At 39.0% G+C, this 12,519-nt stretch overlaps 1 protein-coding gene across 1 annotated transcript; it reads left to right on the top strand.

The window, feature by feature from the left end:
* Window positions 1-3,777: 3,777 nt before the first annotated feature.
* On the top strand, window positions 3,778-12,487 carry LOC100541871 (coagulation factor XIII B chain-like). The gene is made up of 12 exons (XM_010715669.3): window positions 3,778-3,889; window positions 4,922-5,122; window positions 5,591-5,776; window positions 6,199-6,375; window positions 6,495-6,671; window positions 8,296-8,475; window positions 8,729-8,803; window positions 9,447-9,629; window positions 10,079-10,282; window positions 10,760-10,942; window positions 11,291-11,502; window positions 12,330-12,487. Exons 1-11 carry the CDS (start codon window positions 3,808-3,810, stop codon window positions 11,500-11,502), a joined length of 1,860 nt encoding a protein of 619 aa, XP_010713971.1. The 5' UTR covers window positions 3,778-3,807; the 3' UTR covers window positions 12,330-12,487.
* The last annotated feature ends 32 nt before the right edge of the window (window positions 12,488-12,519 follow it).

Raw genomic sequence — 12,519 nt, 5'->3', positions numbered from 1 at the left:
GAGCCCGCCGCGCAGCCGTGCGCGTGCCTGAGGGGCTGCGCCGCGGCGGGAACGGGTTGGCAACAGGCGAAAAAGGTCGCGCGTTCTTTTTGTTCCTTTTTAATTTAAATGAACTACTTCGCCTTTAGAGTCGCGCAGCATCATCCTTTTCTCCCGGTCCGGCGCTCCTTCCCGCAGGTAGGGCACGCGTCAGCGGGGAGCCTGGTGCAGCGTGCTCGCACGAGCGGCTTATGCAAAGGAGCCTGTGACCGAGGACGTGACAGACTAACCCATTTCCTGCTCAGGGACAGCGGGAGGCCACCAGGCGATCTGCCACCAGGCGATCTAGGGGGCGCCGGCTACCCGAAATGTAATGTAAGCGCCCTTCGTGTGCCGCACCGACCCGTCAGTCACGCCCAGCACGTGGCCCCGATCCCACGGGCACGGCGCTCCAACCCCAGCTCGGGCGGCGCGCTGCTCCGGGTGCTGCCCCGCAAAGGACGGGCGTGACCTTGGGACGTGGTCCCGAGTAAACCACGGTGGTAATTACAAAGGAAACCGGTAATTATGCAGCAAAAACTCATGCCAGTACACTGGTACTGTTTGGTCTCCCAGATAAATAAAAACATTTACACTGAAATGAGATTATCCTTGGATTTACTTGCAGTTTTACCCTGAACCGTTAAGAGCTGAACATAAGACTTAGGGAAGTTCATACCGGTGCCTATGAACGCGTACCCCAAATCACGATGAACACGTTGTACACAATGACAACAAAGTTTGGGCAAAAGATAAATAAAAAAAAACCCTAAAGCTTAAAGAATAAGCGTTTGTGTCTTGCTTCTCCTTCCCATTCACAAACCTCCCGACAAAAGAAAAATGTAACATCAAGAGAAAAGAAATAATTTATTAGAAACTTCAAAAGCAAACTAACATACATTTATCAGGTAAGCCTTCAGACTTGGAATCTTTAAGATGAGGAAGTTTATACTCTGCCTCAAATACTTTAGAAATGCTCTACGCACAGTTCCAGAGTCCCGATGGTTGTACTGCTTCCTCCCCAGGCTTGGGAACTCCTGGATGGGATGGAACGCAAAAGGAACCTGGAACATCACAGAGGCGTGTTGCTGGTGTGAACAACTAGAACCTAGCAGTGACGTGCGTTCTTTTGACAACCGAATTGAAAGATGGTTAATGTTATAAGTGCTCTGAGTATCTGAAAAAAACTCAGCAGGTATAGGCTGTATTAATTTTATGTTACAATAAATGAAAAATAGATAATGTAATACTAATCCAATACTAAATGATAATGTAATACTAAATACACACACACACAAAGTCACCAATGCTACCTCGTTGAAGAGAATGATGGAAAGAACGACAGAAAAGTAACAGTGACTAATAGTTCAGTTCTGAACTCTGTTACTGCGTTGCGAGACGCTGTTGGATTTTGGTCTGCTTAAAAACAAAAAAATGTACAAACAGAAAATCGACAAGACAGTTCCTCATACGGTAGGACAACAGTGATCAAACATTCTAAAAACACATCGAGCCTTTAATAACGTTAATAATGGCTTTGTGACATATTTTAAACCGACATATTATTCTAACGATTTATTTAAAGAAAAGGACGACGTCCTCACTGTGAGCCCAGCACAGCTCCACACACATCAGTGAAACACTTCTAGCTTAGACAAGCTAAGGAATTGTATTGGAAATTAAATAAATTATATGACCTTTGAAGGAAAAGCTGAAAGCCGCCTTTTCTGATTAGGAACGTTCGTTGCAACTGTTCACCCAATTGATAAGTCATCTTTTTTTTCCCCTCCTGAAAAAGTGCTACTTTTTAAATTAATAGATTAATTCAGGCTCTAAAATGCATGAGCTCTTCCCCAAACCTATTCTATGTGAGAAGTTAGAGGTGGTCGAGTGCTATGGGAAACATTGCACGTAAATGGATACAACAAGAAAGGATACACTCCGTGTGACGGTATTATTGCAGTTTTACACAGGAATGTTTCAAAACAGGAACAGCAGAACGTTTAATTTTACTTGAGTATCGAAATTGCACACATACTAACTTTATGCTGCCTATCGTAAACAAAAATGTACACCTTAATAAAATACACTTGTGGCCCATTGTGAGATTTGATGAAGTCCGGTGAACCCATCGTCACTAGTTCCATATTCAAAAGTAAACCCATCTTTTGATGACTTGAACTACGAGGACAATAGCAGATTTTGGTTTCGTTCCTCAAGTCTTTGACATTTTACAGGCTCACTTTCTCCACCAGATTTGAAGCCCAAACACGCTTCCACTTGCTGTGGGCTTCACGTTCACGTCTTCTCTACAAACACGCTGGTGACCTCACACCATCAGTTTCTTCTGCATAACCTTATACCAAAAAACTATTTAAGCCACAGTAAAATAGCCACCCCAAATACCAACTGACAGTTCATCAAGAAGGAGGCATCTCAGTTAGCAGTAAGTCACACAGTACGTTTATAAACCATCATGCGTTGTTTTCTCTACAAAAGAAAAATTATTGGTGGAGAAAGTAATAAATACTTTGCAATAACGTTTATGAATTAATCACAGCTTCTTTCTGTTTAAAAAAAAAAAAAGCAAAATTTTAACATATCAATTCAAATCAGTTTTCTTACAGAAAACAAACAAACAAACAAAAACAAACAAAAAAAAAACGCACTGTGATGCAGTACAAATTTGACTTGAAGTTCCCCGGATGCATAAATTTCAGATTTATATAATAGAATTTTGCTTCACAAATTAGCATGACACCAAAGCAACCCACGCAGACTTTCAGATGTACAAATAAGTCTTGGTAAGTGTTTGCGCATATAAAAAAAAACAACTTCTGAGTTGATCATCAATATGATTGATAACATAGTAAGCACCTGGTTATTTTCTGTACGCAAGTCAAGTATCATTTAGCATTATTAGTAAAGTCAGAATCAAATTTAATGCACCGAGCTGGTTGGAAAGACATGAAACGCATAAAAGGAGTGACAGAGTTCATGTCTAAAGATCTCCGCTAGTAAAAAATACTTCAGGTTTCCTTTTTCCATTTAAGAAAACTTAATTAACATTCTTCTTATCGCACGCTATAGAAAATATTGCAAACACTATTTATTTATTTAACTAGGAAGGAATAAGAAAAAGAATGGACATCCTTGTTCCTAACAGCTTAAAATTGAGGCTCATTTGTCTGCTTTCAACAGACAGTACAGAACGCCCGTAAAAACAACTCATTTAATCTAACTAATTTAATCTAACTTCTTTAGACAACATTTTTCTTTGCTTAAAGGAAAGGTGGATGGCTGTGCTACGGAACGTAAGGACAGGAAAGAGCAGTGGCTACGTGGTTATGTCCTCATTAATATTAGGGCCTCCAGAATGAATTACGGATAGAATGCAAAGGAGTATGTGGGAAGGAATTTTTTATTTCTTCTTGCTGCGGCCAAGGTAAATAGTAACCTGATAACAGAATGCCCTTTAAACTTGGAATTCGAGAGGCTCTAATGGGAACAGTGTTCAACTGGTTTAAATTGTTCCATTCGGTTTGTCGCCTAGTTTTACATAACAAGTTCGATCCCATTTACTGATATAAAGTATGTCCAGTGGGAGTAGAGTTCTGCACGTCTAGTTGTGGCTTGTGGAGAATTAAAACAAAAATAAAGTTTTTGGTGAAGTAACTTGAATTACAAAACACTCTGGGCATTACAGCGTTTGTGAATACCATTGAAAATTCTGTTAATCATTTACGGAAGTGATAGTCAGGGAGTTTTTGCAGATGATGGAAACTATTGATGGGGACGGTAATGAAGATGAGATTTAAAAGCTGCCTTCTCTTCCTAGTTATGATGAATTCAGGCAAACTCTTTGCGGAAGGTAAAAACACTGAATTCTTTTGCTGATAAATACGCATCGAATGTGGGATGTGCAATTTAGGGTTCTAAGGTGGGGTGTCTTTCATATCTTGACCGAGAATAAAGACTGCTTTTTAAATATGGTTTTGTTGCGAAATCGCTGGTAATCGTGGATCAGTTGTTGCTGCTTGACTGAGCTACAGATTCGCACGTACACTTTGAAGATGTATAACGGAAAGGTCCAGATTTCTATTAAGAAGAGTTTTCTTGGGAAATGTATCTGAGCTACTTTGGGGCATTATATGAATGGAAATTTGCCCTCCTAGACATTACGTACGCTGGCGTCTCAGTAATTGGGCTGTTCTAACTAACCATCGAGCAGAAGAGCAGAAGTTAAATGGTGCCTGCAGAAGTTAGCCTCGGTTGGTGTTTCACATTTCCTATCCCTGTTTTCAATACGGTTTGAAATTCCTGAGTCTGTCTAGAATGTGTACTGCTTGAACTGTGACTTCTGTTCTTAACCTTCCTTCCTTCAGCGAGTCGTCTTCTGTATTACCTCCTGTTGGTTCGCCGTGCTGAGTGAGCAGCTGTTGCGTAGCTAATTCTTGACGCTGTTTCCACTTCGCTTTGGTCTGTGCATCAGAATGGTTTTTCAGTAGAAGGTGCTCGTGCTTACATCTTCTAGGCTACAGAGAGTCAAATAAACGTGCCCTGCATCCATTTTGCCCTGTTCATAGTAGGAAGTTTCATTCCAATGATTGTATTTCTGTGAACCTAAAGAACGTAGGTAGATATATTTTCGATGTATTGTAATTTCAGTGAGTCTTATAAGACTCTTCATGCCAAGGATGAGCTCTAGTAAAAACGTACAGTATGATAACTTTAGAATAATACTATTTTCATTTAACAGTGACTGCAAATACACCAGCTTTGACCTTGTAAGCAGTATTTCGTTCCCTTTCTAAGCCTGAATCGCTCCAACTGTTTTTAAACAAATACGTTCTTAGACGGGATGAGATTTTTAGTGAGAAATACACATGTCATGTCTTTGCAGATAAACTTTGTGATTTGCCGCATGTAGAAAATGGAAGGATTGCCCCGTATTATTACAGCTTCAAAGGTCACTATTTCCCTATGCGTAAAGGAAAAAGCCTTTCCTATTCTTGTGTGGCTGGTTATACAACTGAAACCGGGACTCAAGACGGAAGAATAACTTGTACAGCAAAGGGATGGTCTCCAGTGCCACAATGCTACAGTGAGTTAGCTTCTTCATTTCATTGTTGCCTCCAGCAGAAAACTATTTTAGCTCAATTTCCTTAAGCATATGGGGACAAAAGGTGCAGAATAGTAGGGATAAAAATGCCTAAGTTAGGTCGAGGTGAAACCCGCTATGTATATTCATACATTGAATTGTTTAATGCTAGTATATGTTCTACGGACTCTTACCACATATGCTTCTTAAGAATTTTGAGAAAGCTGCCCAGCGTAACTTAGCTCGGGAAAAAAAACTGACGTTTTAGTCGCAGACGTGCATCTGAGCTTCCTTAGCTCCAGACTGACATATTCTGTGGTACTACCATCTGTTCAATGATTGCAGTAGCATTTCAGTAAAACAAGAAAATGAAATGGGCTGGAGATTATTTAAAAACCCCTCTTTCTTGCCTATCAGAGACAATATTACCTTAATTATTTATTCCTAACCAAACTGTCTCTTTTCATTTAGAAAAATGTAATAAGCCTCTTCTGGAACATGGCATTTTTTACGGCACAGAGACGTACTTCAAAATACATGAGAAATTACAATACAAATGTAATCAAGGCTACCACGCCCCCAGCGGTGGTACTGAAGATACAGTACAATGTCAGTCAGATGGATGGTCTTCCCAGGCAAGCTGTACTAAGAAAGTTGGTAGGACTGTGCTTCTCTCCTTTTTAATTCATATACGTTTATAAAATTCTGCTGTCTTTCCCGTACCTGTAAGGTCAAACTGCCTTTGTTAGGTTATTTGAATATTCCCGAAGTAAGTTCCCGGCTGTACCTCATCTGATGAAGCTGTCAGATGTTTCATGCTGCTTGTTTTGTGAATTGGTATAGATAAAATTGTGGAATCAGTATGGGTGAGATAATTTTGTTTCACATGAGCCCATTTCTGTCCAAACTTTGCACCCAAATGAACGCTAGAAAACCTATGTAAACTGTTGCATTTTTAATTGTTCATTGTTTCCAAAGACTGCCTCAGATACAATCACTTTAAAGGGAAATTTTAGATAAGTAAGCTTAAAGGGGGGGGGGAAAAACCAGCAATATTACACGTCTCTTATTCATTTAAGAGTCATGCCAAGTACCTGAGTTACATCATGGCAACTACTTCACAACCCAGCGAGAGCTCCGAGTGAATGAAGCGCTGCTGTATAAATGCGATGAGGGATACCAGACCGCGGGAGGAAACACTACAGAAGAAGCAGTTTGCCTCGCTCATGGATGGTCCCTTACTCCAAACTGCACGAGTATGTAGTGGACTTGAAATGAATTCTTTTTGAAATGTGACATAGCCTACAACTGAATAAAAAATTTATGTTTTATAAACTGTTGGGATAAAAAAGTTTTTAATGTTTTTTTTCCCTAGAAAAAACCTGCCCCTCCTTGGGTGTAATAGAACATGGAGGTTTCTATCCTGTGAAGAAAATCTATGAAGAAGGAGATGTTGTTCACTTTTTCTGTGAGGAAAATTATTCTTTTAGTGAATTTGACCTGATTCAATGCTATTACTTTGGATGGTATCCAGATCCTCCAGTGTGTGAAGGTACCTTATTTTTACATTTGTAATATGTAAAATTCTCCAGCGCTTTCTTGAAGTGAAATGCTTTCTTTGAATACAAAATAAAAATAAGCTCTTGTACCAGTTTACAACCTAAGCAGAAATAAAGTGTTAGCAGAAGAGCACGAACTCTAAATGGTGGGGAAGAGGAAATGATGATTGGAATTAGGCTGCTTCCGCCTGTTCTAGGTGGAATCTAACAATTGAGCAGGTACTGATACCTGCTGTTTCTTCCATGTGTTTTTTCCTGGAAAAGAGGGAGGAAGCAATAGAGGGGAAGTTGCTCAGCCTTAGAGTTCAAGGTAAACCTTGTTCAGATTACTTGAAGGATTATTCAGGTGTGCGTAGAGGCTTCCTGAGATGAGAGCACACCTCTCGAGGTACTAAGAACAGTAATTTTACAGGATTTCTTTCTGATGCTTGAGGAGGAAAGAATATATGATTATTTCTCCTAAAAACAAAAACAAAACAAAACAAAAAACTGTTTTAAGTGCATTTTTAAGTAAAATTGATGTTTTTGAATCATTTAGATTGGAAGAAAGACCCAACCGTCCACCTAAGACTACAGATCCACCCATGTCCCTAAGCGGCACACCCACACATCTCTCAAATACCTCCAGGGGCTGTGACTCCACCATCTCCCTGGGCAGTGTCTTCCAAGGCCTAGCTGCTCTTTCCATGAAGAAATTATTCCTAACGTCCAACCTAAACCTCCCCTTGAGCAACTCGAGGCTGTTTTCTCACTTTCCATCACTTGTCACATGAGAAGAGAAACAGACGATGTCCTTGCTGCAGCCTCCTCTCAGGTGGTTGTAGAGAGTGAGGAGGTATCCCCTCAGCCTCCTCTTCTCCAGAAAACAATCCCAATTCCATCAGCCATTTCTCATATGTCTGGTTTCCCAGTCTCTTTACCAGCTTTCAATTAATTCGGTATCCTTCTCATAGCGAGGAGCCCAAAGCTGAGCACGGTACTCCTTCGTAGCCGATCTTGTAGAAAGTAATGTGATTGGTACGACAATGAAATCTATGTTCCTTTCCTAGAAGGCATGCTTGGGTTTAAAATGCAATAAAATCTCTCAAAAAAATGACACATCAGTATGATCCTCAGCCCTGCATTTGTTCAGAACTGTTTCTCGGGTGAGTGTAAAGAAAGAGTGCTCAGGAGAAATGAAAATGTGGCCTAAATCTAGTTTTGAGGCGATACTGATTACAAACTTCATCTGAGGATAGGAAATGAGTCACTGCTTTCATTGCTTGTGTGGTATTAGAATTGCTACATCAGCTGTGTAAAGTATTGTATTAATGGATGGTGTGGAAAATCTCTGTTACCTGAATACTTCGAGAGAACATTTTACTGAGTACACAAGAGATTATCAGCTTGTTTATAACAGTGCAATATCATAATACCTCTCTTTTATATTTGTTGAAAGTAAAATCCCATTTTTGTTCTAAATCTTCATTTTAGTAAATGAGTTGTGAAGCTAAGAGATTCCTCTGGTTTAACCAGAAATGCCTTCTAAAAACATTGACTTGCACACTGCGCGTTTAAATGAATTGCTCTGCTTACAGTTCTGCTTACTGAGAAAAAGAATGCACTTTTTATTTTCAGACGTAAGAAATAAATGTCCTCCGCCACCACTGCCTCCTCACGCCCATATCATCGCAGTCAGGAGAACATATCACAATGGCGACAGAGTTCGTATACAGTGTCAGAGTGAATATGAAATAAGAGGATCTGGGGAAATCCAGTGTGAAAAAGGAAAATGGACGTCACCTCCTATCTGTATGGGTTAGTACCTCTGGCAGCTGAAAAGAAATAATTTTGAAACAGTATCTTAATGTTCTCAATAGTCACAGTTTCCATACCTGCTATTTGTCCTCCTTTGATAAATGCTTGAGAGTTCAAGCGCTGAGCACTAAGAGGATGAGCTAGATTATCACTTAGTGGTTTTTTTTTCTGTTTCTTCTTTTTTTTTTTGGTTAATATTTGAAAATGAATTATTTTCAAAGAATCTGGTTCTAAGTTTCTGCTGTGATTTTAGGGGAATCTGAGACACCAGCATTTGAGGCAGATGCGTCGATAAGGGCAAGCAAAACGTATCGCAGTGAAGAAATGAGTAGGTGAAACAAACACGCTTTTCTATTTAATAGGAAATCCAATGCTCTCTAATACTGTTACAGGTATTTTATGACTAACCTTACTACTTGTTTGCTACCCTACCGTTCCTTACTCTTGAGGATGTTTGCATATTCTTCGTGTATCGTTTTAGCAGTATGCCTGAAGGAAAGAATGTTCTTTCTTATTTCCAGAGACTGTGAACTAAACCGATATTTCAGTGCTGTATATGTAATTTTCTTACATGCATTAGCATTTAACTGCAATCATTTTGTATTGCTTCTGTTTCTATTGTCTGAATGTGCAAATTCAGGGGTATTTTGCTGATCCTTTATTTAATAGTTCACCGCGGTTTATTTTGAACTCCATGTGGGTTTAACATTTCAAGCGATAAATCGAGACGGTCTCAGTGCACCCAAACAACTAGTCCGTATCGACTGTAAACCAGCAGGAGTTAAGAGTGTACATAGATGAGAAGTGTAGAACGAATAAAAATTGCCTGCACTTTAGTAGGGTAATTGTGGACCTTGTCAGACCCTTTATTTGTATGCAAATTTTAGATCAAACTCCATTGCTATTCAAATACTTCACAGTGGTGACATCATTTTAAAGATTTAATTATGTATCTTCTTACCTTGTATTAGAAATACAGCAAAACTGTACCTCTCCACCAGTGATTAAAAATGGTGTTCTCCTTGGTCCTTTATTACCGAGTTACAAAAATGGTAGCTCAGTAGAATACAGTTGCCAGCGTTACCATTTTTTGGATGGACCCAGTACTGTTTACTGTGAACAAGGAAACTGGACAGAACGGCCTACTTGCTTGGGTAAGCGTTACAGGAAAAAATACAATAAATGTATTTTCTTCTTTCCTTCCTGTAAAAAAAGTGATCATTTTTCCAACTGGGATCCACTGTTAAGTGTGTTTACTTTAAGTTTTTAATCTACTGTGATAATGCCAATAAGTAACGTATCTAAGATTTAGTTATTTATTTCAAAATGAAGCGTGCCAGATGTTTAAAAATATTTGTAGAAAACATTGTATCAGAAGTTTGTATTTTCTGGGAATTACTGTTCTGAGGTGTTTTTTTGCATATTAGTTTTTGTTACATTAGTCCATTTCTTTACTTTCGTATTCTTTTCTTTTTTTAATATATTCAAAATGTTATTTCTCACAAAATTCCAAAATATTTTAGTACCATGGGTTTATTTCCATTTTTCCCAACTCCTTTAACAAAAGAAGTTAAGAAGTTGCTTGATCGTTTTTATTCCCTAGATCCGTGCATTCTTAATGTAACTGATATGAACAATAACAATATAGAATTGAAATGGAGACAGGAAGAATTCGTCTTCCTACACGGTGATCTCATTGAGTTTGAATGTAAGCGAGGATACAAATTTCCCCATGCTACCATGCCATCCCCTGGGAGAACTCAGTGTGACCGTGGAAAGCTGAAATACCCCAAATGTTTTTTGCAAGGTAAAACCATGCTTTCCATTTGCCCTTTTGATTTCATCAATCTCAGACCTATTCAGAAACGCTTGCTTCAGCGGTACGGGCCTAGAAAGTATTGTAAATAGTAATAAAAGTTTAGTATCTAACAGATATCCTTACCCAATACAGATAAATTGTTAAATTTGTGTTGAATATAGTTGTTAAATATATACAAGCATAATAAAAACAATACGCCTTCCTCTGGTGGGAAAGCAATAGAAGGGAGGGAGGAGCTGTTCTTCAAGCTGAGAGAAGTGAAAGCTCTGCTGTAGAGAGACAGCTGTAAAAGCTGAAACGCATGGTTTAGAAATAACACAGATTTCATTCCGATTTGAGACGTAATGTAAAAGTATTGAGAATAAACTGAGTTGATATTTATGTAGTGCTGACAGCAATTTAAAGCTGCTGATTTGTTAGTTTCTTATGTTGAATGTTTCATAAAGACTTTTGACGTTATTCCAGTTCCCACAGAAAAATGTGACTCTCCACCGTCTATTGCAAATGGAGCTCTTACTTTCCCACCTCTGACCCAGTATGACAATGGCTCTTCAGTTCAGTATAGTTGCTCTGATTATCACTTCTTGCAAGGATCTGAAAGAATTTACTGTTCCGAAGGCCGGTGGACTTCACCACCACTTTGTATAGGTAGGCACAAGAAGATACATAAGATATATAAGCATTTATTTCTGGCTGTTAGATGTGATCTATTTATAGATTGATGCTCAGTATTTATAGATTGAGTGTTGTCAACTGGAACACCATTAAGATCTCAACTGCATTTTTCAGTTAGAGAGGAATGCATGCTTTAATGGAAGCAAGTACAACCTTGTTTGGCTTTTTTTAAGTAAGTACATCTTACGTGTCAGCTGTGTCCAAAAATACAGTGATTTCACGTATAATATCTTAAGAGAATGGGGAATAACCTGCCTTTTGAGCATCAACTCTAGTTGCAATGATATTGATTTATTAACACTGAATATCTCTATTCCTTAGAGCCGTGCACTTTGTCAAAGAATGAAATGGAAAAAAATAATGTGCTGCTGGAAAGTTTTTATGAGAACCAAGTTTACTTTTACCATGGAGATTACATTGGATTTTATTGCAAACAGAACCATGTTGGAGCAGAATCTGGTGTGACTTTATTTCAAGTGCAGTGCAAGAGAGGACAGCTAGTGTATCCAAGATGTGTTGAAAGGAGAGAATAGGTAAGTATGACTTCAAAAAATTTTATAGGAAAGGTATGTATGTGTTCTTTATCTAGTATTAATTAAGGTGGCCTCCTACCTTCAAGACGACTATAGACAACTTTGAGAAAGGAGTGTTCGGTGGCATTGTTGAATCTGAGTCGAAGAGAGAGGGAAATGAGAAAATGTTCTGCGGCCTGAGGACTGAGTATACAGCAGCACAATGCAATATTAACAGACCGCATGTGGAAATGTTAGGAAGAACAATTCTGTGAGGCTTACAGAGCTTCTGCCAGTGCATCTGTGCAAGAGAATGTCAAAAGGCATATTTGTGTTTGTGGAACTCGGATTTTAGTTACTTTGTGTAGGCAGTACAGGTGATGAATTGTTTATCACTGTATTCAGCTTATCGCTGCATTTTCACTAGGATTGTTTTCATAATACTGGTTACTATTATTAACGTTGCTCGTATATTGTCAAGATTTCTTCTCATTCTGTTGCTGTCATTGTATTCAACGTTATGCATTTGTTTTTCTACCAGATCTTCAGCTCTGGCTGTAGCCGGGGGGGAGGGAGAGCTCCCTTTTGGCAACAATACATGGCAGATGAATGCCATTTGTAAGGCTGTGAAGAGGAGCACATAAAGTAAATAATGCGCCAGCAGTTTTTCAGTTTTTCATTGCTTTGCACTGAAAGTACTGGCAGTGCTTTTCCTGTCATCTGGATAAGGTTTTGAAACAAGAGGCTTCATCAAAGTTGAAAAACAAACAAACAAACAAGCCTAACACGCACTTCTTCTCAGTATGAACGTTTAAAATACACTATCTACTTCTCTCTCATTCCCACAGTGCAGACAGCTAAATGGAACCTATCCACAGTATGGAGCACCCAGGACACTTCACTGCCTTATATGACCCATGGTCCTCTAACACAGAAACTGAGTGAGAGGACCGCTGTCCGCTGTCAAATCTGTATATTAAATGGCATTAAAGCTCAATTTCTTCTCCTTTTTTTCCACTTTTCCTTCTTTTTTTTTTT

The sequence above is a fragment of the Meleagris gallopavo genome, chromosome 10, assembly GCF_000146605.3.
Source record: "Meleagris gallopavo isolate NT-WF06-2002-E0010 breed Aviagen turkey brand Nicholas breeding stock chromosome 10, Turkey_5.1, whole genome shotgun sequence".
NCBI lineage: Eukaryota > Metazoa > Chordata > Aves > Galliformes > Phasianidae > Meleagris > Meleagris gallopavo.
This window is presented reverse-complemented; position numbering and strand designations above follow the sequence as displayed.